The following is a 27882-nucleotide window of genomic DNA, read 5'->3' on the forward strand; positions in this document are numbered from 1 at the left end:
AAAAACTGTACATGAAAAGTGCGGGTTTCCCCCCTTTGCTGACTTATTAAGACATTTTACAGAAAAGTGCTTGCGTGCGGAGGTGGAGAAAGACATCTATTTCTAGACATGCAGTAGTTGCTAAGGGACTGGGAAAAAATCTTGGGAAAAGTGGCAGCTGCCCCAGAAACGAATGAATGACCAATTTGAACAGGGCTGGCCAAAAGGGAGGTGAACTGAGAGAAATTGAAAGCGCATTGACAAAGGGATTTTTGTTTGCAAGTGTTATGGTTGTTATACACAGTGTGTGTTTTTTAACCAAGTTCTCATTTGGTCTTTTAGCAAAACAGAAACAAAAAGTGGTAAGTATTATTTTTGTTTCCATTTTATTTTATTTAGTTCTAATACATAATTCCCAGGATTTTCATATGGATCTTCTTCGATTAATGATCTGAAGGGTTGTTTTCTTCTTCTAGACAGAACATGTTCCCCCATATGATGTAGTACCATCAATGAGACCTGTTGTCTTAGTGGGTCCATCACTGAAAGGCTATGAGGTATGTATTCCAGGTATTTGCAATTAGTTAGTATTTTCTTACCTATAATCTTCCTTAGTACATTCAGTGTGTGTGGTCCAGTCCAACTGTTTTATGATAATTTAAAGTGATCTTGGCTTAAGTAATTGTCAAAAATGTTATACAAGAACTAAGAACATAGTTAGCACTTTGCACTGTTAGGGCAAGGTACCAGCTGAATTTTTTTCTGCCTTGGCAACAGTGTCTGTTACTTGTGATGTCTCAGCTGAAGGGTAGGTAGCATAAGTACCGATGCTCTCTTTGCAGTTTTATTGCTTTAAACACAGTGCACATCCATTATTTTCAGTACAGTTATTCTTGATTAAATGAAGTAAGAAAAAGAGAATTGTGTCCACCACAAGAAAAAGTTGGAGCAGTCAAATTAACTAGCTAGACTTTTGTATACATGTAAACTTTTAGTCAAACTAGCACATGCTTTGAACTTAATTAGCAAAAATTTTGAAGAGGCTTCCCCACTGTTCTCCTTTTTTCACTTATAAAAACTTTAAATCTTCCTATGAAACTTAGTGTTGGCAAATGAAGTAGCTGGAGTATTGCAGCGTATTCAGTTTTGTTCTCCAGCTCCTCAAACTGAATATGGGAATTGATGATTATTATTTCAGTGTGTTTTCTTGATGTTTATTTTTTTTAAGATTATTAGTACATTGAAATATATATGTAAAGAAACCTTTAACCCTTCTAAATTATGTGCCTGTGTTCAACGTGGAAGTAGGTATGATAACGTGCACAGGTAAACAGGACATGCATTTTTCAAGTCTGCTGCAGATTCAAATGAGCATTTAAAGCGTGCTAAACAAGCATAGGCTTTTAGCAGGGCATTTTGGTGAACTTAACCATCTGTTAAGTGTTTTGCTGAATTAGGAACTAAAGGAACATGAACATAAAATCAAAGATACACTTCATTTAGCTTAATTAATGTTGTTAGTGCTTTATAGGATATTAAACATATTGGAATGGTCTTTTTGGAAGATTACAACATGGTACCATTATTAGCATAATGCAGTGTTCTTGCATTGTTTTTTTTGTAAGAATGATTGAACGTGTAGTTTAGCAAAGCAGGAATTAGGTACTTCATGTTCTACTCTCTGCCTTTTAATTTTATGGTGATGTTTCTTGACAGGAGTAAATTTCATCCATTGACTTTCATGATGCTGCACCACAGCTTAATTTGCCTAGGGACTCACATGTTCGGAGGGGATAGAGGCTTTTTGTTACTACATACCTCTACAACTACGCCTTTGTTTAAGAAAATAATACTAAACATGACATCTTGAACATATAAAGGTGTATAAATGGTAACACAGTTACAATATTAATTTCAGTTACAAATAGTGGTCTACATAACAGAAGCACATTGATATTACTTTGCAACCTACCTGGGAAAATTCTTTTGACTATTTGTTTTCCTGACTAAATTCTCTAAGAACCATTTTGAAAGACAACCTAGGAGAAATAAACTGCCAGAGGCCTGGGAGCTTTGATTTAAGTTCCTGTCTAGACTGGCAGATAATAGGTGTCAGCCTGAGCTGTCCTGGAAAGGACAAGGAGCTCACTCAATAAAGTAGATGACAGCTGTTGAGGCTGAGCTTCTCTCGGATGCTTTCCCTTGTACAGGAATGAAAACCTTCATTTTTTCTGCTTGTAGGCCTCTCTGAGAATAGTTGTTCTCTTCTGTTCGAACAGTCATCCAACACATTAAATCTTGTATCTGAAATTTGAAGCCAGTTCTAATAATGTTACTGTAGGAAAAAACAAATGATCTGTTCAACCCGAATAGTCCCATACGCTTCTGACATGTTCTGAAGCCTGTTGGGAATGGTATTGCTATGGAAGGTGGTGAGGTATGCTCTAATGCCTCAGTGTAAGTCAAGACAAGAGCAGAAAGAGTGACAGCTCTCACATCCTCCGTTCCGCATTTTGGAGAATGAGTCAGAAAACTTGCAAGTATTTATTACAAAGCGTGCTGCCAAGAGCATGAAAATTAAATGATTGCTACCTATAAAAGGTATTGATTGTTGGCAGTATCCTTCTACTTACCTCTTTTCTTACTTTTGACTTCTCTTTCTTCCTGTCAATCCTCCCTGTTAAATCTTCTTCACCTCTGCAAAGGTGACAGACATGATGCAGAAAGCTCTCTTTGACTTCCTGAAGCACAGGTTTGATGGGAGGTGAGAAATACTGTCCTTTTCACACTTGTTTTCCCCATGTGTTACTAACATTTTAGTGTGGTGGGTTTTGTTTGGTTTTTGGTTTGGTTTTTTTTTAATGCAAGAAGATTGATGCATGTTCAAAACTGATTTACGGGCTTTGTAACAACATCGAAATGCAGCCAGCTGTGGGGTGGAACACAGCTAATGTATTACCAGAAGTGCATGTATCTTCATACCTGCTATGTCTGTAGTAGGATTTCTTTTAATTTAATAGAATAATTCTGCTTCAATATCTTACCAGCCTGAAGTTACAGGAGATGTCTAGATGAAAGGTGACTGGGGCACATGAAAAGTGCCAGAATGTCTTTAAAGATGGCATTACCAGGCTTAGGTTTTTAATGTCTCCCTGGGAAGCAGGCTGTGCCCCTTGTTCAGCCGGGAGTCAGAGGGAACGATGCCACCCAGCGAACAGCCCTTTTGGCAGAGCCGCGCTCCTGGCTCACCGCTGGCCCTCTTTTCTCCGGAGCTCCCAAGCTGCTGCTCTGCAGCGTGAGCTGACTGCATGTTGGGTGGATTGAACTGAGTGGATTGCTTTCTTTTTCAAAGAGCTGTCCAGCTCCTTTTGTGGGTGGAACAGTTGAGAAAGCATGACTCGATTGCATGTAAAAGTACAGTTTTATTCACAATCATTTGGGCGTATGAAAATTTCTTAACCATTGGATACAACTGTGTACTGCTGGACCAGCTCAGCCAGCCGCTAAAGTGTGCAGACACCAAATGTAAGTGCCTCTTGATTTTATTTTGAAGTTGCTCTATTTGAGCTAGGTTCATTCCAGCACCTGTTGTGAAGTTCCAGGCTCCTGTACAGCAGGATGTTCTCTAAATAAAACTAATTACACCCTAGCCCTGAAATAAGTATGAGAAACAGCAGATTTCAACAGGGTGCAGTAACAGTGCTTCAGATCAACACCTAAGAAAAAGTGAACTCAAGTATTCTTGGTAGTCAAAACCACTTAAAAAAGTAGTTTGAAGAAGGAAATGCTGAGAACTAAAATACAGAAAGAAGTGTGTCAGAACTTCAAAAATTGTAAGGAGCGTTCATCTTGTTCAGCTGGAACATGGAGAATATTTCCTGATGAGCTGTGAGAGCGATAATTTGGATTTTTTTGCCAGGAATGTAGGCTTGGTCCATGGCATCTCTTCCTTTCCATTGGAGCTCATCAGTAGTCGTAGGTGTCTGCTGCATCTTCGGGATGTTCTGCCCTTCCTTCATCCTAGTTTGTTCAGTACATTCTAACTGATAACAGGAGCTTATGCTGTGCTAGCTAGTATATGACACTGTCAGGTTTGAAAATACCTAAAACATTGGCAATAGGACAGTGAAAATACTAGTGTGTGTTGTTTAGAAGAGGTGGAGTAGGATTTTTGGTCAAGGTACCTTTTGGGGTGCAGTGAGGAGATGGCAGTGCTGAGCTAACCCATAAACAGCTTAGACAGAATGTTTAATGATCAACTTCTGTGCAAAATAGCTCATCTCCTCCCCTATTTTTAATTGCCCAGCTCAAGTGATTTTAGCAGATCCTACAAACATAGTGATTGATTTAAAACCTGACAGATGAAGCGCTGTACGTGGCAGCCTGCAGTTAAATTTGTCATTTTTCTGAGCTGTTCAGGCGTCCTGTCAGTGCGTCCTCTCCCCACTCCTGAGCGGTGTGACTGCTCTGCTTCCACTGCAGCTCAGCGCATGAGCTCTGGTGCCTGTTTGCGTTAGGTGTAGGTATGGAACCGCAGCGTATGTTTTCTTCCAGCTGTTGGCATATGTCTGTCAGCTTTGGATATGCCAGTGGTAACTGAGAGTTATTGTTTTCGGTAGGAAACCATGGCAACTGGAAGTGATAAGTCATCTCCAGTTGCCACGACGTGATTGCTATGAATATATTCTTTATGAGGTATATTTTTATACCCTATATGAGAACGTACTCAGCGGAGGCCTGATCCACGAAGATCAGCAGTGCCTAAATACAGAGAAGAAAATGTAAAGCGCACTTAGACACACCCGTTTAGGCTGCTTAATTAATGATAGGAGGCAGGACTGCTCCTTGTCTTGCTGTTCTGTTTTTATCCCCACCATGCCCTTGGTCTGCACAGAGGGCTAAAGGGAGAGATCCTGCCCGAAGTGAGGTATTTTTTTGGAAATCCTATTGCTGTTAGCAATATTGGCAACTAGATCAGGTAGAAGTGTGAAATTCCAGCATTGAAAAAGTTAAATGCCACAAGCAAGCTGATACAATTGACTTTAGCTCTGAGTATCTTTAGAAAAATGAATTAAATTCCTTTTCAGGCACCTCAGCTGCTTCTTGGTCCTCCTGCCAACTTTGATGGCTTTGCAGTCTTTCTCTTCCTCTCGCCTTTTGTTTTCTTTATTCTTTTTTCCCTTTTCCTTTCTTCTCCTTTTCCTTTTCCTTCTATCTCTTCTGCAATTTTGTGACAGGTCCACATTACCAAGAAAGGAAAACGACTGTCCAGGGAGGTGCTTTTCAAAAGACTTCAGTAAGGCTTGAACTAGCAGGACTCCTTCCCTACCTCTAATTCACTTGGCTTCTGTCAGCTCCTTCTTTTGTAACTGCAACATCCTCTTCTGGCCAGTGAACTAAAGGAAAGGCCCGAGGGCTGTGCTGTGCAGGCCTGCTGAAAGGAGTCTGCTAAAGCTTGGCTGGCACAAGGCATTCAGGGAATGGCTCCTGCAGAGGCTCTAACGGCATCGTTTCCTAAATGCATTGTGTTTAGTCACTGTTGCATAGACCAAGCCTGACTCTACACACCGTGTAAATAAAACATAGCAAAAGCATGGTTTTTTCTTAACATCTTTCAGCACTAGTGATACTTAGGATTACTTCTTTCTCAGGAAGAATGAAATGCTTCTTATATCTGGCACAGTAAGTGAACATTTGTGGTCCTTCCTCTGTTACACGTCTCTGATTCCAGCAGTAAGAGATCTAGGAGCTCCCCGAGCCAGAGGTGCAATCTGGACCATCATGTTTTATCGTCACCTCTAGACCCATGATCCATTAATTTCTCCCTTTTTTTTTTTTAACTAATTTATACTTTTGGTCTCTACTGTGTCTTCTGGCAATAAATTTATGTATGTATTCTATAGAAAAATACTTGCACTTCTTTTTAACCCTCTGTCTGATAATTTCACTTGGAGCTGCATAAATCTTACATTCTGTGGAATAGCTGCTAGTCATTTCCAGCTTGCTTTCTTTTCATTATTCATGGCTCTTTGGCTCATCACAGTCCTCCTAAATGGATTTTAAGTGAAGTGATTCTGTGGTCTTTGTTTTACAACCTTTTGTCTCTTGTCAGCTTGCTGACAGATCAAGTAAAAAATCACCTACCTTAAGTTAAAGAGGAGACTCCAGCAGTACACATAGCTGTGGCTCAACTTAACTTTTCTCCTGTTCAACCATGAGCCGAATCATTTAGCCCATCTGCACAGCTCCCTGTCTGGAAAAGGAGAGTACACGTTGGAGGAGCAGTCTCCCAAAGCAAGAGGCTCTGTTCAGTGACTCACAGGCACTCAGACACGAGTGACATGGTCTGCTCGGATGTCCAGACGTCGCCTTTCCTTACCTCTCAGCAGTGTCAGGTTTAATCAATGGTTTAACTGGGAAGAGAAGTGCTGTTACTGTTATGACTCTGTTGTTCTGTATGCCCTAAGACTCACATAACTTGTAGTATTTATGGTACTGTGTAAATTCGTGTAGGAGATGGGTGAGTTGGGGAGGAGAAAAGTTAACTAATGCATTAAGTAGAACAGCAGAAACTATATGCCAGAGTCTACGATAGTGTAGGGAATAGAAAATACTTTACAGTTATGCAGCATTTCTCTTCAGTTGTTCTTTAATGATGACATAACTCAGCTATAAAACATGTCTGAGTGGTATTTTATTGCCTTTGCACTTTGGAATGGAATGTAGCTGTAAATCATGTGCAGTGCACTGAAAATTTGACTACTGTGTTTTTGTTCTGTCCTGTGTTCTTACTCTTAGGATATCAATAACTAGAGTGACAGCTGACATTTCTCTTGCTAAGAGGTCTGTTCTAAATAATCCAAGCAAGAGGGCAATAATTGAGCGGTCAAATACAAGATCCAGTTTAGGTAAGACATTGACACAGATGTAGTTCTGAACATGGTTACATACTGGAGGAAAGTGACAGGATTTCAGCCTTCAAGATGTCATCAGTTCTGCAATTTTAAATGTGTCTACAGCATTTTAATGTATAATTATGAATTTCACATATTCAAATGGGAGACAAATTTTTCCTGACTGAGGAAGGGCAAGAGAGCACAACGTACTGTGTTAGCCTCACGTTAAGCAATTACCTGGGCTAGAGCGCAAGCAGTATTATTTGCAAAAGCTGCTATTTGCAAAAGATGCGTTAGGGGCCTGCAGTCAGAATATGGGTTCAGTGCAGTTTCCTCCCAAGGTGAGTTGGCCTCACAGCTCCCTCTTCTCAGCCCTGTGCTTTTAATTCCGTATCACAAAGTGCCAAAGAACTTTAACCTTGTCCAGCCAAGAAGGAGACGTGTTGTTCCTGACCCTGGGACTGGTTTTGTATTTAATGTTGAATAGCTACAGCTTAATTTTGCTGTCTAGCCATGAGACTCTGGGTATTCCTACCTTCTCCTCACAGCACCATGACTGCTGGGTTACACTGGCCTGATGAATTTTTATATCTTTCACAAGGGTGGACATTTGTGTGTAGTATATGCAGACCAATAACCTGGTCTCTGCAACACCGTCGTAGGTGGTAGGAGGAGTTGGTTTTCAATCTTCTCAGGAAGAAAAGGCTCTTAAACCCAATTCACTGACGTCTTGAGTGATTGTTTGAACTAGAGGTGTAGGTCGTAGGACGCTTCACTTCTAGTTGGCATTCTAGTACAGGAGTAGGCACGCCAAAATTAAGTGCTGCAAAGGTGACTACTAAATCTTCCTGTGCCTGTGAACATGTGTTGCTCTGTGGAGCAGCTCTTAGGCAAATTAAATGCATGTGAGTTGCTGACATACAGCTCTTTTGTACTTTGGTGGTGTAACTTAGAGGCTTCAATTTGTGCTGAGTTTATTGATTTAAAATCTGTCACATGCATGTGAATGATTAAGAAGGGTCAGAACAATGAATATCAGAAATGTAATTTACATGGACAGAAATCTCCTTTTTCTTCAGACATAAGTGCTTTAGTGTGAACATTGCCGTTAGTGCCTTTTTAAATAATACGCTGTCAATTATTTAACATAAACAATTTTTTGTGATTATAGAATTAGGAGCTCACAGTTCTGCTTTTCATACAGGCTCTTGTTTAAGTTAAATCAGAATTACAATCTGAGAACAAAAGAAGTTTTAAGAAATATCCATACATCACTTGCTGTCTAAAATAAAAAAATCTTATGACTCGTAAGCTGTGTAGCAGATTTGGAAAATATGCTTAAGTCTATTTTGTGTTAATAGAAACATGCATTTAATTGTACCCAATGTTTAAGTACACTGATAGTATAAAGGACCATAGTATGTATATATTTTCAGGCAACAGAATTGTCTCAAAGGTAATATTTATTTTAAAAACTGCCTTGAGTAGTAGGTTATTTTATGGAAATTACGTTAATTCACATATGGAGTTCATATACTGAATGTATACAGTCTGTGAAAATAAATGGGTGATGATATTTTTGTCTTAAGTAATTTTGGGGGTGAATGGCTTTCACCTGTTTTGTTTTCCTTTACTAGCTGAAGTACAGAGTGAAATTGAAAGAATCTTTGAGCTGGCAAGGTCCTTACAACTGGTTGTCCTAGATGCAGACACTATCAATCACCCTGCACAACTTATCAAGACATCTTTAGCACCAATTATTGTCCATGTTAAAGTGTCTTCTCCAAAGGTAACATATCTCACCCTTAAAATACGTGCATTTGAGAGGGACCTGGAGGGCAGTATGGGAGTGAGCAGTGTGGTATCTGCACCTGAAGAAATTAGGAGTGAGATGAAGAGAAAAAAATTGAAGTTTTTAGATCAAGGGCTTGACAAGGGAATGTCTTATGCAATTTGTTTTTTCTGCCCTAAACCTTAACCTGAGCTTTAGACGAGGCACCCACCAATTCAAGACAAAAAAATTCCTGAGGAGCAAATTCTTTCCATAGCTCTCAGTTCCTCTTGGCAGTCCCTTTCCAGCCCCCCTACCCCAACACAGCTGCAGTTGTGGATTGTCTCTGCAAGCCCTAACCTTAGGCTGAGCTTCAGAGAAGACACCCAGCCCTTTGCCCACTTCCCAGGCAGTTAATGATGGTTGTCTGTTGATCTCAAACAACGCTTGTCTGCTTTTATCTGTGGCTTCCACCTGGGACATGATCATACACTGTCCACAGCTGGGTCTGGACCAGTGTGGCCAGGCTGCTGGCCAGCTCCTGCCATGGAGTGTGAATGCGATTATTGCTCAGGAGTGCAGCACAGACCCCTCCGTGACCATGGCTGTTAGTGCAGAAGGGGGCCTGGAGTCATGACAGAGACTCTGGCTTTCATGGAATCAGCACAGCAATGGTGGGATGCTGCTCAACACCTGCTGGAGTGACCGCTGTGGCACATCAGAGAGATCTGCAGAGAGCTATGTGTCAGTTCTTGGTGCAGGTGATCAGCAAGGGATGGGGGAAGTTCTGCTGGACCTGCTGCTACGGGGAAAAAGGAAGAACTGGATAGAGTTCTGAAGGTCCAGCTGGACGAGGACCCGTGCAGTCTGATCCAGCTGGCCTTAATTGCTTTGAGTGAGGGGTTGGCATAGAGACTTCTGGAGGTCCTTCCAACTTAAAAAATACTCTGTTGTTCTATGATCCTTTAATTTTCTTTGAAACTTTACAGAGAAATAATTTAGGATTCCTAACTTTTCTGCCTCTTAAATTTTAGTAATGAACACAGTGGAAGGGAGAAAAAAAAGTAATATGAACTGTGTGTGTAAAACACCTTCTGTACCCAAAATGCACCTCAGAACAGGTTAAGTTACAGCGTTATTGCCACACAACATAATATGCTGCTACTGTTGTGCCACAGTCAATCCAGCAATCCAGTATAATTCTGTGTGTGTGTATGTGTGTATATATATATATAATTTTCGTGGTCCTCTAGAACATTACATTTGTGAAAAATAACTTATTACTTCAAGCAGAATAAAGCAAAATCACCATTTGCACTGCATTTAAATTATTTGCAAGGGATCAAATGTGATGCAGAGGGAAATGTGCACAGCTTTCAGGGAGGCTATCAGAAATATTTGTACTTGTATTCAAGGAAAATATTTTATCCATTGTGTTAAATATAATGGAGAGCTTCTGAACTTGGTAATCCTCCAATGGGATGTCAGTCTGAGCTTTATGGAGATACACAGTTCTTAAACTCATATTTTCCTCTTTTCCTCTATCAGGTTTTGCAGCGACTGATTAAATCTAGAGGAAAGTCACAAAGTAAACACTTGAATGTTCAGTTGGTGGCAGCTGATAAACTTGCGCAATGCCCACCAGTAAGTACAGAAGAAAGGCTAAAGAACTTGTGATACGTGGAGCTTTAAAGATTTCTGCTGTGTTCGTCCTTGATTATAGCTGAGTTCATATGTTATCACTTTATGGTGATTCAGACAGCCCTGCAATTGCAACCCTCGATCAGCTTTTATTGCTAAGAAACAAGTTGTTTGATGGTTTCATCCTGATTATCTCTCGTCCTGGGCTTATTATGATCTTTGGCAAGGTGACAGGTCAAAAATGACGTGTATGGTAAAACCGATCTACTAGCTCATTAGCAAATTATGTCATTTGTGGAGCAGTGCTATCTTAAGGTCCCCAAGGGCCAAAGTCTCAGAATCCTGGTTTGAGAAGAGGCTGCAGAGGACTTTCTGTCAGCTTCATAGTGAGTCCAGACCCACCATCTGTACGGTGTGAGTCGTGTGTCTGCATGCATGTGATCCCCGAGCCTCCTGACACAGCAGCGCCTGCAAGCCGTTCCAGTTACCTCATCGGGGCACAGTCACTGCTCACCAACCATTTTATCAAAGATGCTGATACTCACCTTGAATAACCTGCTGCTTAAGGAGCAGAGGTCCTGGATAGCTGATTAGGCAGGCGGGTGCTGTGCAGAAAAGCTGTACAGGTGTTCCATTCCTGATGTGGGTCTGTGAGAACTTTGAATTTTGGCAGGTTTTTTGTAGTCTTTTGGTGTATGTTCAGGCTAGATTCACACTGAAATGTTAGAAGGCAGAGGAAAAAAGGTAATAGGTTTGACTGAAATTTCTGTCCTCCTTATCTAAAAGCAGAATGGTTCAAGAACGCATCCAGAATGAGAGATCTGATTCAAATTCCTCCTATGCCTGATACAGAGCAAGAATTTAAATAATGCAGAAAAGTGCTGGGGGGGGGGGGGTGCACGTGTATCTCGATTTCTCCAGTTACACTTTTTGCAGTGCCCACTACGCCCCAGGCAGCCTGCTGTTTCCCTGGCGGGTGTGGGTTTCGCAGCCGCCCTCCTGCTGTCCCTCTTGCCCCATCAGCACCACTTGCAGATGTCTAACTGTCGAAAGTGGTAGATGGTGACTGCGTATACACCCAGCTGGTGGTGGTACTGTAAAGACCTGTAAGCTTCTGGTTACAGTAACTGTAGATCACTTTGCTCCCTGTCTCATCCTTGTTCTCCACGTCGAGCAGCACTGAAAGATGTTCAAGCCATCTCGAGTTCTTCTGGAGAGCTCAGCTGTATTATGTTTCACACATGTAATTTTCTACTGAATTGTTATCTCTTAAAATGATGACGGAGAATTCCTGTGAGCCATTCAGGTGCCATCAACTAAAACAAAATTGTACACTTTTCTGTAGTACAAAATAATTTCTATAAGAGTATATAGCTTCCTAACACTTAATGAGTGTGAGCCAAGTTAAATGGAGTTGCACCTGCACCTGTTTGAATACGGCTTGTGGTATTTACACCAAGCTGTCACTGAGCTTACACACAGAACAATCCGCTGCACATTGTTCACATTTGAAAGGAGTTATTTTTCCACCTGCACAGAGAAGCCTGTGCATGTTTCACAGCCTTGTTTGCTCTTTATACAGCGATTTCCTCTTATTCCGCTCAGGTTTGCTCACATCAGTTGAAATGGGGCAAGTAGCTGTGTTGATTGAAATAAAGAGTGTGCAGCAGCAAGATGCACGTTGTAGCTTGTTCGTTGCATCATGGCACTTAGATTGTCCATCCCCAGGATCCAGTAAACTCTCCCTTAAGACCCAATCCTGTAATTGTATTTTGTTGCCTAAGGCAACAAAGCGAGACCCCATCTGGATAAGAAAAATATTTCCAAATTTCAGGGTATCCAGATTTCAAACACGTGACCGTACTTACTCAGAGGCTGCCTTCCGCTCTGACTTGCACAACAGCCTTCTGCAGAAACCGTCTGATCAGTTTTGCACTGCTTGGTTTCAAGAAAGTTATTGCTCACTTAGAGCACCTGAAGGGAGATGACAGTCTTGGTTAAGTTTAAATTAAAGGACCAAGTTGATCCATTATTTAATTCAGTAAAAGTATACTGCTAAGACTGAAGACCCTGCTGTCTTGTCTTCTGCACTGTGACCTGCTTCATCTGTTTTGCAGCTCAAATTCCTGCAAGAGGAGTATTTGTTTAAAGTGAAGGTACTTGAAAACCATAAAACCCTCACTTTTTTTCATTTGCTGAGAGCCAGCCTTAAGTAATCAGATGGTGCTGTATGTCTAGACATTTTAAAAATAGCTGTCTTTTTTGGCATATTTAAGTTCAGGAACTGCTTTCATTATTAATTCCTTGCTAATCTTTCACTGATGCTGCTCAAGCCAGTGCTAAGCGTGCCTATCACTCCATGACTCTGTTAAGCAGGAACATTATATGGCTCAAAGAAACATGAACTGTACTAACCATACAGCTTTAAATACACTAGTCATATACAGTTAATTATGATTATTTTTTTTTAACTTTTTGATTCATGTCAATGCCAAGAGAGGGTACATATCCCTCTGGTCTGTTTGATATAACCTAAAAAATACCAGAAATTATACTCTAGTGGAAGTAAAATGCGTTGGTATTATTAAAAATAGCCAGTACACCAGATATATCTACAAGTTCAAATTCCTCCTCCTTCTCAGGTACACCTCCAACCTTGCAGTTCTGTCAGGGGCATCTTTTCCCCCAGAGCCTGAGCTCACCTTCCCTGAGCTCAGAGAGTAAGATGCAATTTGGGGTTGCCTTTAGCTGTACTAACTCTGGGCTATGCCTGCGGCTCAGTCCCTCTCACACTCCCTCTCCCGAGCATTCCTGTGGGCGAGGAGGATGCCTCTGTAGTTGTGACCATTTTATTTTGTGTTGCTAACGTGGGGTAATGCACCTAGAGTATTTCACAGTGGTTATGCAGTAAACTAAAAGAAATAGCAGAGGACAGTGGCAACTAATTTTATCTTCTCTTCAGGAAAGACCACTGCTTTAGTGTATATCACTTAAGAAATACTAGTATATGGAAATGCTCATATGGTAACTATTGTACGCATGTTGTAAGAAAACATTGCGGTGAATAAAATTAATTGTAAGGAAAACGGGGAAAATTGCTTTACTCCATGATGCTTGCAAACGAGGATCCCCTTAAAAGATTCTTTCCTCCCAATTACACAGAAATAGAACGAACACACGTTAGCTATGAGCAGAACTGTTAAATGCAAGAAAAAAACCTGAGTGCTTTCTCTGTCATTCATTTTCCCTGTAAAACACTGTAGAGCCCTGGAATCAGGATCCTGCCAGTTTTGCAGTTTTTCCAGGTGACCTTCAAATGACAGCCTGAGAGGCTCACCATTACCAGTCCTAGTGTTATTTTACAGTTAATTGTTAAAAAGGTGACAGTACTACTGCAACTGTTAAAAGTTCTTTCTCCCTAAATGCAATTTAATTGAGATCACTGTCAAAACACCACATGAAGCTACATACGGTCACAGAGCTGGGTGGTTTAGGTATGTTAGCTAGAGTATTAGCTGTGCATTTCTTAGAAGTGCATGAAGCTTTACTCCGTTAAGAAAGGAAGCTGTAGGCACCAGTACTGGCATTTCCATCTCCAATGTCTTTGTCTTACCTCCACCTTGCAGCACACTCAGTTAAGCCAATACAGCATTTTGTAAGCTCCCTAAATCAACTGATCCAGGTTAAAAAGAAACTTGAGAAACAGTCCCCTAGTTTAGCAGGAGGAGGTTGGAGGGTGTTGGAAGAGTATTCATTGACCTGGTTGCTGCTAAAACCCCATGCAGCTGAAAATATGCCTTGAGACAGAATTACCTTGCAACCTGCAAAGTTGAGTTTTGTACAGACAGCCAGAGCTGCCCTCAAATCAGTGGCCAGCTATGCAAAGAATGAGCAGCACAGGAGAACTGCTTACTAGTCACAGACCAGAAAGTGACAATATTCATTTTTATTGATGAAAACACATATTATATTCCAAGTGTAGTATTTTCATTTCTTTTCCAAAGCAAAGTATGTGCAAGCAAACCACATTCTTTTATTTCCTAACTTAACTACGTTTGAATTACTTCTTCCACAAAGTGGATGTGAGTGATATAATGGAATATGTAGTCTGTCAACATGTGTTTAAATAGCAAAGGAGGGTCTGAAGGATATAGATAAATAGAGGAGCAAAATGAGCAGCAATAAACACTGAATTTGACCAAACAATGTAGTATTAGGGGTATTCTTATTAGAAGAAAACTTCATACTTGCTGACAGAGGAGGACACATTTCTCTACTGTGCTGGTAAGAGAGAATAAATTAAAAACTAAATAAAATGGCTTTAGTATTAAAGTAAGTTCTGGACCAGACTTTTGGGTGGAAGGTAGATGCGTGACCAAGATTTATGATAAATTCATCATGCAGTTTTATTCTATAAATGTCAGCTTTATGTATTTTGGATAGATCTGTAAATATGCATGGAGGAAAAGCAGCCTGTGGTTTGTATCAGTTACTCTGCACACTTGCAACACCTGCACGTATTTTCATTTCCTGTGCTATTTTCACAATGTTTTTTTTCCACTAAGGTGTGAGTTAAGATTAAAGATGAGGTGTGAAATTTCACTGCTGAAAATATGTATATATTTCTCTTGAGGGACTCAGTTTATGGTGGCTTATTATCAGCTCTTTGTTATCAGCACTCGTCATGCTGATAATCTAAAAACATTGTCTGCAGAGTGTCCCTTTGACTTCTTGGGTAGCACAGAAGCCACATGGCTTTGAATTCCTTCCCCGTTCACTGGTAAATAGCCTCTCTGTGGATTGCACGGTGAGCAGGTCTGAGGCAAGTACCAGGACCTGCACTAATGGTCAGGTACTGTCCCCTGGTAAACAGATTTTACAGGGAAAGAGGTCGTACCTGCATGGTCTTGCAGATTTGAGAACAGATAGGTAAGACTATCCAGATAGGCATAAATGAAGGTACTTAAAAACAGTGCATGGAGATAGTCTGTGCAGAATTCCCAGCTGATTCCCAGAATTCCCAGTATCTGAACGGCTGGATGTCCTGCAGTAGCCTTGCTGAAGCAGAAATACTGCTGCTAACAGAAATCCACCCTGTGTTCACTGAAGTGGAAATGGTTTTAGGGGCATCATCACTCTGGAAATGTGTTCACAATGAGGATGAGAGAAGTATGCATGAGGCCGTGGGTCCAAAACCAATGCAAAGCACCCCTGTGTTACTCTGACACCTAGCTTCAGTTCCTATCTTAGAGCAAAATAAATTCATTAAAGGAGTCTTGTGCCTTTGAGTGTGGTAGGGCTCACGCAGTGTCTAGTGAACCTCGCTGAAAGGATACAGTGACTTCTGAGAGCTTTGGCTTTTGATCACCTTATAAGCCCACTTGTGTAACTTTCTTTTGCAATCCCGTGCTCTGATTCTTATTTACTGAATTTTAAAGGATTAGCGTGATGAGAATTGTTAAACAACTCTTTCTTTTCATCAATAACATTGTAACGAACCAAACTTTGTTGTGATCAGGAAATGTTTGATGTAATTTTGGATGAAAATCAGCTTGAAGATGCTTGCGAACACTTGGCAGAATACCTTGAGGCATACTGGCGTGCTACTCACACCACCAGTAGCACACCCATGACTCCTCTCCTTGGACGAAATTTAGGATCCACTGCACTTTCACCATATCCTGCTGCAATCTCTGGATTACAGGTATGAAAATACATTTCAGCCCCAAACACCAGTGCAGATCAGGTGGGGTTTTTTAATCTATGGGAAAATAGTGTAATATGTCTTATATAGCATAACTTATATTTGCTTCATTAGTTATTATTCACTGTTTGGCTACTGCCAGCAGTAAGAAGGCAAGCTAAGGCCCATAATCGGTGAAGAAGCAGTTAGTCAGCTGAGTGCTGAAGCACTGTGACTGCTCTGCTTGCTCTTTAACGGGAAGTAAAACGGCCATAAATTTTCTGGCAAGGAGTGAGTTCTTGAGGAAGAGTTAAATGACACTCTGTTAAGTGGTATTGTAGCCATATTAGAAAATGGCCTTTTTTGACCTGGAAAAAACATCACTGCAAATGAGACCCTGTAAGATTGAGAATATGCATGTACAGTGTGTCACAGCAGCTGAGCTAACAGCTACTGTATTTAAGAATGCAGAACAGTGTCTGTAATGATCCCTTTTATTTCTACCCTCATATCTTCACAAAACATTCACTTTTGGGTGAAAAACTTCCATGCTTGTCTCTTGTATCAGCAAAATGCCTTCACCTTTTTGAGTTCTTTGAGTGTGAATAAAATACATTTTTTTTACCCATTCAAAAAAATTCTGACCATTTTTTTCCACAGGGATAGCTCAAAAACGGCTGAACTTTGAAACTTCAAACGTGGCATGTAAATAGTCCTTAATGAGAAGTACGTGCTTTACTAAGTTTGAAAACAGAAAATGTTTTTTATTAATAGTTACGAATGCTTGAGAAGATCAGGATTGCAGCGAACTTCTAAGTCTGAAAGTTTCAGAAGGAGTTCTGTATGTGTGTGACTTTCTAGGAGTGTGCACTTTCTAATGTATGTCAAAAGTAGAGTTGAGCAAATTACATTTAATGAATAATTCACCTGACAAACGTAACCTCTGTTCTGCTTGTAGAGTATCTGGAAGCAGGTAACAATTTTTAAGGAAATGATGCATTGTTCAGTGTTTTCAATTAACATAAAGCTGTTTTTTCTGTGAGTGAATTGCACTTCACTGAAGGTGCATGATACTTGATATTCACATTTCTAATGCTGTGCTTGATTTTATTAGGATCAGTAAGCCACTGTTTCCTGACTGGCTGAATGCACAAGCACTGTTCTATTACTAATAACATGCACATGTAAACTGTTGTTTCCATTTTCACTTGCCTTAAAATTTCAGTTTTCCATCCCTTCATGACAATAAAATGCCATCTGCAGAACTTTCACCTCTTCAGTTTCATTTTGAAAACTGGGTGTATCCACAGAATTTTTTTCAGGCATTTATTTCTCTCTGATCAATGGACACCAGCAGTAACTGTGAAATGTTGCTCCATTTACTTAGGGAAAACTCACACTGAAGATGAAAATCACCCCTGTGCAGTGGGCTGGCTGAAGGTATGCATCACTTAATCCCCACTTCACCCTAATTGTGAAGGCTTAGGTGGGACTTGAATGGTGCTAGTTCTCTGCAGAGGGGTAAATTTCTCCCTGAGTGAATGATGCCCAACTAGAGACTGCAGGATTTGGCTTTCAGTGCCACTTAACTGTTCAGGCCCATTTAAAGAGTTCTGGTGTTTTACATGGTTATCTTGCAGTAAAGACTTCCATCATCTGAAGTGCTTATCCACCTAGAGGTTTTATACTAATTCAAGCCTTCGGAAGGATTTGAATCAGTTTTAACTGTAATGATGTGGTATGGTAATTACAAAGCACTCATGCAAATCCTAGGAATTAAACTAGCTTAGGTGCTTATGATACATTAAGAATTTATACTTCTTATGACCTTGTGACTCCTTCTTGCCTGATACCTCGGAGAGCTGAATACCAAAAGCCCAGAGCCTCGTGTAACAGTCACACCTGAGAATGATACAGATTTGCTGGGACAATCTGTACATACTTCATCTAATTGGGACTTAGGAGTATTCCTTTTTTACTTGATTGTGGCCTGGACTTCAGTTTACTGAAGATCGAAACTACTGATTTAACTTAAGTCTTTGGGCTTCACAAAGGTCATCAGGGTGAAATTAAATGGCATAGATACAGAAGAGTCAGAGTAAAAGAGAGGGTACAGGTGACAGCATGCTCCAGCTGTATCCCATCACACCGTGTGTGGTACACCTGCCAAATCCGGTGGTCATTTGATCCTTGGTCATGACCTTGCCAAAAAGGGGCAGATGTTGATGTTGAGCTCTGTGTTTGCAGTCCTCAATAGGAAGAGTAAATTTTGTCATTGCTGACTCCTAGGGGCCAGTTGTTTGCCTTTGTAGCTAATCCCTGGGTAGCTCTAAACCTATACAGTTTGGTCTAATTTCAGAGAATGGACTTAAATCCTGTAGTTCAAGTTTTGGGGATATGTGTTTCTTAGGCTCCAGGGGATTTGCATTTTAAGTCTGTTACTGCAGAAAACATAATGCAGCTTATCATTCCAATTGCACTGCAGGATCAAAAGTTATTTGGGGCATAAGACCAGCACGTAACCACACCAGTTTTATGCCATGCTTACACCTCTCGGGAGGTTAATAGCGGGATCAGAACGACTACACAATCGAGGCAGGGAAACAGGAAGGTTTCTAGAAAGGAGCAGGTTGCAGCCAGAGAGGTAAATTACTACAGGGAAGATAGAGGGTGTGAGCACAGAAAGTTAAAGTTGCAACTGATTAGGTGATTATATATCAAAATTGCATGTCTAGGTCAAATAAATATGGGAAGTATATTTGTGAAGAAAATATGTGGACTTTGACATATAATCACTACTAAAACAGGATGCTATAAGGAAAACTTGGGGATAATGTGGTAGAAGTTGCTACCCAGTAGCTGAGTGTGTGAATCTGCAGAAGGGCACTTTTCCACACCAGCTCGTTATGTGGAATCTCTCAGTGAATAACCTTGGTAGCATCGATCCACACAAAGAGATACGACATCGTATCTGCTGTGCTGTAAATGTATACCCTTCTGCACAGTTACTTCCCCTTGCAGACAAGCCTTTTGTTATAAATTATGCAGCTGAACAGTTGCCATACAGAGAGGGTGTAGCAATAGGAGGAAGGTTTTATAGCGCAGAGAGCATCGGCCAGAATTCAGAACTGAGGGGAGCAGACGATGCTGTCTGTGCGCAGGAACCTGAGGCCACGAGAGTGCAACTGTCGCGGCAGCATTCTCTTGGCAGTTACAGGATCAGAAGAATGACATTGGGTGTGTAATCTAGAGAAGGAAAAGTATTGACCGGGTTCGTTCTGAGAGTATGGATGGGTATACTTTTGAGAGGTTTAATGTGTGATGACAGCAAACAAATTTTTTTAGGCTATTTCTTCATTGTGCCAGTTCACTGGCAAAAAATATGAACTAATTTTGTTCATGTGACAAATGTAGCATATTATCATTACAGGAACGTGAGGATAGCAAAGGCTAAACCTTTTAATTAATAAATTATCTTAGAAAAGGATTTTCTGTCAACATATTTCAAGTATTTATTATGTTTTAGTTGAAAGAATTTGTTCATATCTAATAATTTTAGCCACCCCTTAGCTGCCTGGTTAGGAGTCCATCATTTGTTTGGTCATATGAAGGTTTTTAAATAAGGCTCAGAGCTGCACCTTTAAAAAAAAAAAACAAAACAAACAAGCAAACAAAAATCCAAGAAACATCTTCAGATGTTTTCTAAAACCACATAAATCAATGCTCAAAATTTTCTAAGCAGAATAGAAGCATGAATGTTACGTTCATGATCAGAGAAAAGTGATAAATGCTGAATACATCAGCTCACTTTTCATGCTAAATGGCCTGTGATATTTAACAAAGTGAATACCTTAAGGTACACATTGTAATACTGTGTTTGGTCTGCTTTCAGCTCTAGGAACCAGACAATTCTTGTAACCCATTCCTGTAGCATACAGACTTTAATATAAAATGAATAACACAAAAGTGGATGGATTCTGAAAGACCTCAGAATAAGTCTCAAGCTAAAAAATGTAAAATACTCTTTGTATGTATTAATGCTTGGATTCTTTGGCACTTGTAGAGCCAACGTATGAGGCACAGCAGCCATTCTACAGAGAACTCTCCAATTGAGCGACGAAGTCTAATGACCTCAGATGAAAATTATCACAACGAAAGGGCTCGGAAGAGCAGGAACCGCTTGTCTTCCAGTTCCCAACACAGCCGAGATCACTATCCTCTAGTGGAAGAAGAATACTCTGACTCGTACCAGGACACTTACAAACCCCATAGGAACCGAGGATCCCCTGGAGGATATAGCCATGATTCACGACACAGGCTTTGAGTTCAAGAACCTGGGGAAAAATAGTATTCATCAGTTGATAACTTGCCATAACGTAGCTAGGAAAAAAAAAAATCATCTTAATTTGGCAGGTGTAACGCGGTTATACTGAAGTTGCACTCTGCTGTCATTTGATGTTAAGTAGGGGGCAAAAAAAAGTTACCATGCCCTTATGTTTATGCCCGATCATATAGATTGTTTTTTGGGTTGGTTTTTTTTTTTTTTTTTTAGTACAGCATTTGCATTTATAGCCATACTTTTTCTTGTTGTTAGATATTAGACACATCCGTTTGTAATTTAGGGTACTTATCAAGGCACTTATAACATAATTTCCTGTGCTGGAAATTCCAAGTGACCAGTTCCAGTTGGAACCAATTTATAAACCAATTCCTGTTGGAATTTGGGTGAATTGACTGGAAAGTCGACTTGAGCATGTTGCAATCAATTGAAGAAAAAAAAAAAAGAAAAATCTGAAAATTACAAACCACTAGAAGCCAGAAAGTCAGCTACAGTATTTGTTTGCTGGAAGCTCAATTTACATTTGAAGTTAGAATAAAAGGATTTATTCTAACTACTTATTTCCAGAATGGCTTATTCAGACAAACCAAATGTAAACTATTGAGAGTGCCAAATATCACAAATTATTGCAGCAGTTACAAAATACTTTCCAGTTTGAAATTATTTTTAGACCTGGCATGAATGTTGCAGCAAAATGATTTCTTTAGTTTAGCCAGTACTGACATTTTTGTTGTGGTCAGCAATGATGAACTGTGACAGGATAAGGGGAAATAGAAACAGGAAAATGAACAACCTTAAGAATAGTTTGTATGGTTAGAGGTTGAGAATAGTCTTTTTTTTTTTCTCGTTTACCTGAATACAGCTAGTATTCCCAAAATGGAACATTAGTGTATAGATACATAATATTTTTTCTCCCATTTTTAGTATTCTGCCTTTTTAAATGGAAAACAATACACTCTTCTTACCCAGTGTGTAGAGTACCTACATTCCAGTACATCTGAGTACCTACTTATATGTTACATCTTTCAAAATCCATCTTTGAATGTCTGAAAATTCCAGCATCGCACAAGAACTCTCCAGAAGATCAGTTCAAATTTCAGTATTGAAATCTGAGGGAAGGGAGTGGGGTTAAATATTTGTAAAAGATAAACACTTAAAATAACATATTGGTCAGAATTAGCTTGCAATAAAAATGGAGTATGAGAAAAAAATCTGCTCACAGTCAAGTCGTAGAGCTGATGGTTTTGATTCAAAGAACTATGCTAAATCTTTGGAGATATTGCTGCCTTACTTCCTAACAATCACTTCTTTTCACCTACTGAGTCGTCAGTTTCTTCAAATAGATAAATTTATGTTTTTGGACCTTATGTCTTACATGATCAGTGAAGCCTTAGATCCAATGTGACTGAAAAATTTACCATAATTGACCATTTTGTACAACCCACTAATGTCTTTAAGCAGAGACTCCTGAAATTCCCCACTGCATGCATTTTCTAAAATTGACAGAACTATGCTGAACATGCATTTTTTTATGCAGGTTCACGTCATCATTATTTTTTTCAAAAATGAGGATCATTAACTTTTATATTTGCTTATTTTCTTCCCAAAGCCTGCTAAAAGTAGGCTTTAAAAGCATGTAGCACTAAATGAATTTCCTGAATATTACAGTTTCTTCTACTTTCTGGACCAGTTAGCAAAGATCACTGGTATTTTTCACCACTGCTGAGTCTGGTTATCTTCTTGATGTTAACAATAGGAGAAGTAATTCATCTCGTATCTGGTACAACCAAAAATGATGTACATCTCTAGCAGCATTAAAAGATTGCGGATGCATGATTAATTTTTTAAACAACTTCACTGCCTGAAAGGCAGCCTTCAACACCACTAGATGATTCGAATGGGCCAGTTACCGAGAAAAAAAATGAAAATATCTGCATCCATTGGAGTAACAGAGTTAAGAATGGATATGACAGACCTGATCCTGTTTGATTTTCTCAGGCTGAATGCCTGCAGATTCCAAACGAGCATTTAGGCTGAGAAGGCATGGCAAGATCTGGTCTGGGAATGGTAGCTTCAGCTGCCTTCTCTAATATTGTCTGCTATAGCACAGTGGAGCATTCTCCAGTAATTTTTACAAGTCTTTGTTACATGTACAGCACACATACCTGCATGAGAAAGAAGGCATTAGGCAAAACATTTTTTCTATAAGCTTTAATAAGTTTCTTGTTTGTGTGCATTAAAGTATTAATTGCAAAGGATGCACTGAGATGTATAAACCTAGATTAGACAGCTGTTTATCTTTATTCTGTAGTAGCATTAGGGATCAGATCATTTAACTGCTTGAAGATATTTGCATTTTAATGGCAGGTAGCTGCAAAGCACCTACATATATTTTCTAGTAAACAAGGTTACTGCTTTATCATTTCCTAGACAAAAATGTCATTTAGAGCCTTTTGGAGCCTTGTTTTTAAGTCTTCCATGTCATGCTAGTAAAGGGAAAGATCTACACAACACGTATGCACAAATTCCATCACCTGCAGCATCTGAAGTGCCAAAACTACTTTTCTTTGTTCTAATAAAAACAAGCTTGTGAGGGAAGTCATGTATTGTCTTGAAAGACCACATTGAGTTCCTTTATTATGTGGGTTTAAGTTTACTTTACTCTTGTATGTAATTAGTTTACTCTCTCCTCTCCCACTGCCCATTCCATTTTAATATAAGAAACCAGTTATAAGTGATCCAGCAGGTTTCCTTGCTTGCTGTTTTTTTAATTCTTTGAAGATAGATATATCTTTAAGTACAAATATACCGAACATGCTAATAGATTATTACTTTATTCTAGATACAAGCTATGGGAACTCTTTTATTTTAAAAAGTAAATTATTTTTAGGAAACATGGTAATCAGTAAAAGCTGCAATGTTGATGAGGACATGCTAACTCATAGTATTTGCATTAGAACTTCAGCAATGCTAGCCAGCTGTGTTGTGATTTATTATGCAATGGCGCTATATAAAATTGTGAAGTTCATGTATTCCTGAATGAATACGAGTAAGACTAATTTTGCAGTCCTCGTACCATTTCTTCTTGTTATTAAAATATTATTAAAGATTGGAGTTCTGTTCCTAAGCTCTGGCTTATACAGAGGATTTTAGAAATGTTTCTAAAAAAAACTTTTTTTTTAAGTTGTTGTTGTTGTTGCTGTTATCTGAGTTTTTCATTAGGACACTTTTGGATTAATGACCATTTAACCAATAAAGGTGGTAACAACAATTGTAATATCTAAAGACAATATATTTCAGTGCATTCATATGTTCACGAATGAATGAACAAAGTACTTCAACAATCCTGAAGCCACTTTAAAGACAATTAATTGTTAAACTTTTAATTTAAAATACTTTGACAAGTTGTATTTAGCAGATGTACAGGTTCTTTTACTAGTTCCATAGATGAAGATTTATCCCAATTATCGCAACTGATGATGTTTTCTAACTCGAGTATATTATGCAGTTAATGTTTAAAGGAATGCAACTAAAGCTGTTGTATAACAGTTTCTAGTTTATAAAAAATGGGCCAAATTAGATGATCATTTTCTAAACAGGTCAGTCTGGCAAAAATCGGTTCCTCTGCTTGAGAACTGATAGTGCAGTGTGGCCCCACACCTAGATTTTATCCTGAAAAAATCATCTTGCCATGGAAATCAGGTGGTGCCCCTGATTTTGTACTTGATCAGCAAGAGCAGTTTCTGAAGCGAGTGCTGTTACCTCTTGCTAATCACACTACTTCTCAGCTACTGGGCACTCAGCCTGCTTCTAATACCATGTCTTTTTGACTTAACTCTGATGGACCCAGATAAATTAAGTGTGCTTGGGATTGGAGGTGGCTCTGTGACTTGGCGGACACGTTTGCAGTGATCGTCCTCACAGTGTTAGTGTTGGGTTTGCTGCAAATAGAAAAACGTTTTACTGTGTTTTCTCCAGGTTTGAAAGCTGCTTCTGAAGTTGGTATTTGGGGGTTTAATCTTTTGTGCTCCTTGCTTTTAAAATAATGTTTAATACGTACTTAAGAGAGTGAAAATTACAAAAAGGAGGAAAGGTAGCCATAGGAATAACAAGATGACGGTGGTTGCCCTGGATGTGCGTAGGCCCATAGCTTCAATTTCAGTTTGACTGCAAATCTTCTGAATTCAGTTTGGTCTCAATACCGTAGACTTCTCTGAAATGCCCCAGAATCTCATATCTTTACTGACATTACCATTCTCAGAATAATATTGCTAATACTATTACTTTATAGCATACTGATTTGAGTAAGTTAGGGCTTTCATTAGTCACTTTTTCTTTAGGAGTGTATTAAACGTGTCCTCTGCTATATTTTGTTTTACAAATTAAGTGCTTCTGAAGCCTGTCCTTGATTCCATGGTCTTAATTTATTTTTAAAGCAAAAATAATTGGAGGCCACAGATGAAAAAAATCAGATGCATTTTTGTAAGATACCATTTCTACAAATCTGTTTTCGCTCCTAAAAATGTGTATTTTAAAATCGGGTTATATTACCCCAGTTGGTATTAATACAGGTTTGGATACAGGGGGTTGGTTCTACTACCATGCGTTTTGATGCAGTTACCCCTCATTCCCTCAAATAGTGGTTCTACAAAGAGTAACAAGACTGCAAGATACTGCAATGTAGCCAATTTTAACTCTGGGGAAATTAAGTTCCCACTATCTTTAAAATTATGCCAAAAGAGAGTATATTATTTGAAGAGTCGTCATTTGAATAACCTTTGTTAGATTATTATTCAAGTCTGATTTATTTTATATAGAAAAATAAAGGTATGTCTTTAAAAATAAAGATACATTTTAATAATGTTGTAAAATATATGTAGGGATTAACTTGGAGAAAGAGCTGAAAATGCTAGTTAGTATTGAAATCTGTGTTAAGATCTGTCTCATTATTTGTGGAATCCATTTAAGAAGTCAAGAGAAATACTGTAACTGAATCCATATAGAGAATGTTGGGAGAAGGTAGAAATCATTTTAAAATGTTAATAACGGTGTGTCGGTCCTTTATTCCTTTGAAAGCGGTGAAACTGGGAGTAGCATTGGCTCAGTCTCGGTGATGTTTAGTAGACTTGCCTTTTCCCCTCAACTTCCTTGGCAGTGAGTTACTTTCTGGACTAGATCCTACAGACACCTACTACTGGACACAGTGTTTATTACTGTCTTCTCCAAAAGTCAGTATTTGCAAGGTCTGACCATAAATGTCACATACTGATTATCATATGCCTTATCAATATTTCCTGAAAAACAAAATGTAATTAAATTTAATGCCACAGTCCCCTTTGATATTGCTTCTACTCTGTATAAGCAGTAGAAAATCAATACAGTGAGAAAATATATTGTACAGTACAGAATAATATATTTTGCCAATGATGTAAAAACAGAGCAAGGGAAAAGAAGCACATTTGTAATAGCACAAATTTACAATAATTCCACTATTGCATTTGGCATTGTATTTTTGAAAAAAAGGGGTGGATTTTTGATCCAGCGTCAGTGGATTTATTGCATTTTTGATCAGCTTAACTTGCTGTCTGATACTTCAGCAGTTTATTTCTAAGCCTTGCATTTTGCATATGTGTTTGATTTTTCAATAACTTGTATTCCTTCCATATTAATTAATGAAAAAAAAATCCAACCTTTTAAAATCAGAAAGTCCCCTGCATTCATTTCTGCTAATTTCCTCCTCAAAGCTGAAATTATATTAATAACTTATAATTTTGGCCAATGTATAGATTTTGGCATATGACTGATGAATATACCATGAATACACTACTAGCCCAAGGTCGGGAATGAAACACTCCCAGTAAGTAAGTTCTTGGGGCTACAGAGCTACTTGCTTTTGTGTATGGGAACGGGGAGGTGGGGGAGAGAAGGATGTTACACCCTCAGAGCTGTGGACGAGTCCACCCAAAACTTCCACTGATATTGCTGAGAATTTAAAATGTAAAGGAAAGTAAGCTTAAGGAATGCATGCTTAGGCCCAAGGTGTATTTACATTTGAAACATGCCTGATTCTCTTCTCCTGCAGGGAGAGAGAAAGTCAGTGATGTTGTACAAGAACAGCATAGGAAGAAAATCAAGCAAAATGCAAATTGTATGTATGCCTGCAGAAATAGAGGGGTGAAGAAAGAAGATGAAAACAGCCATTCAAACTGCAAACTACGGACCTTGGGCTTCTCAGATCCCAGAAGATCTCTGTTTCTCACCCAAACTGGTTCCCAGTGAGAGCATGGCAGTGCTACCTCCAGCCTCACTGGGAGCCAGTTCAGAGTCACACTGGTAAAGACATTACTGCCTTTACTAATTAAAAACAAAAAACAAAACCACAAATTCGTGTTTTCTGCTGATTTGCCCCTTTCTGTTTTTACTTCTGTAGTTACTGTATGTGTAGCATTCTACAAGGCATGCTGGGTAAAATATACTATGCAAATGTGTACAGTGTTGCATGCTTTGCTCTCCCTCTGCTTTTAGTGGCTTTCAAAGAAAAAAAAAAAGTGTTGTTATTTTTGTGATCAGAATCATTTAAAAAAGAAAATGCAGACTGCATGCTGATGGTATCCTCATTTCTATGGATTTGTTTTATGGACTTTAGGTGTACAAAAATGAACTGCATTACAATAACTTTTCTACAATAAATGAAAAAACTATAAACCGTTTAAAAGTCTTTTAAGTCTCTTTCTATTCTGCACTCCAGATTGGAAGAAAGCTCAGAAGAGTCACTTGAGGAAACCGTTCAGTGTTGGGGTATTTTTATTGTTTGCCAATAGCTTTTGGCAGCAGCTACACGTGTTAGCATTTTTGGTAAAAATTAATGAGATTCCGAAGAAGGAGATGCATCTGGTCTGTGAAATGAATGATGTTTATTTTTAAATCTATCTGCTCTTAAATAGCTGCAACTCAGAGATACATAAATACATGTAACATCTCACTGTTGCATCGAGAAGTAAAATACTTCCAGCCAACTGCTCAGTTGAAGGATTCTCACGAACATTAATGGTACTTGGATCTGGTCCTGAGTATGATTTCATACTAATTTAAAAATGGTTCCTAGACAGAAACAAGTATCGGAATGATGTGAGGTATTAAGGATCGAACGAATAATTAAAAGAAAATGAAATGCTGTTTATAGTATCTTGAAAACCAGAAAGCACTGAAAGATGCTGCCTCTAGCAGGGAGTTCCATGTTGCCTCTTCCAGAGAGTGAATAACAGGAACCAGCAACCTAACAGAGATGCTGTGATTGTCAAAAAAACCGGGAGGTACAGTGCTTTCAAACTCGGTATGGCAGCAGGGGACCAAACCAGCTCTATAGCAGCACGGGGTTATCTTGAGCCCTACCGGACCAGCAAGGGCGGGTTCCCTGTGCTGCTGCCCTTCTTTTTGGGTTTGTCCTGGAGGGGAGAGCGGTGGTGGCTGTCAGCAGGGCTCAGGCACATTTCACCCGTTGGGGCATCCCTCTCGCATCTCTCCAGGCCCGGCGGTGCCTGTGAGAGCCGGTTGCACAGCGTGCTTGCTTCCT

At 39.3% G+C, this 27882-nt stretch overlaps 1 protein-coding gene across 6 annotated transcripts in view; it reads left to right on the forward strand.

Annotated features, from left to right (window-relative positions):
* The window catches only part of CACNB4 (calcium voltage-gated channel auxiliary subunit beta 4), a 110022-nt gene extending 82998 nt beyond the window's left edge, over positions 1-27024 (forward strand). For 2 of the 6 annotated variants that reach the window (XM_069780643.1, XM_069780644.1), the window contains 8 exons: positions 322-341; positions 456-536; positions 2685-2743; positions 6778-6887; positions 8513-8664; positions 10195-10290; positions 15806-15991; positions 20034-27024. In XM_069780643.1, coding sequence (XP_069636744.1) covers positions 322-341; positions 456-536; positions 2685-2743; positions 6778-6887; positions 8513-8664; positions 10195-10290; positions 15806-15991; positions 20034-20294 — 965 coding nt within the window. In that variant the 3' untranslated portion in view covers positions 20295-27024. Of the gene's footprint in view, positions 1-321; positions 342-455; positions 537-2684; positions 2744-6777; positions 6888-8512; positions 8665-10194; positions 10291-15805; positions 15992-16630; positions 16697-17357; positions 17411-20033 lie in introns of those variants that run through there. The other 4 variants (XR_011324252.1, XR_011324253.1, XM_069780645.1 and 1 more) reach the window with 4 other exon arrangements.
* The last annotated feature ends 858 nt before the right edge of the window (positions 27025-27882 follow it).

This window comes from Haliaeetus albicilla, chromosome 4, assembly GCF_947461875.1.
Source record: "Haliaeetus albicilla chromosome 4, bHalAlb1.1, whole genome shotgun sequence".
Classification (NCBI taxonomy): Eukaryota; Metazoa; Chordata; class Aves; order Accipitriformes; family Accipitridae; genus Haliaeetus; species Haliaeetus albicilla.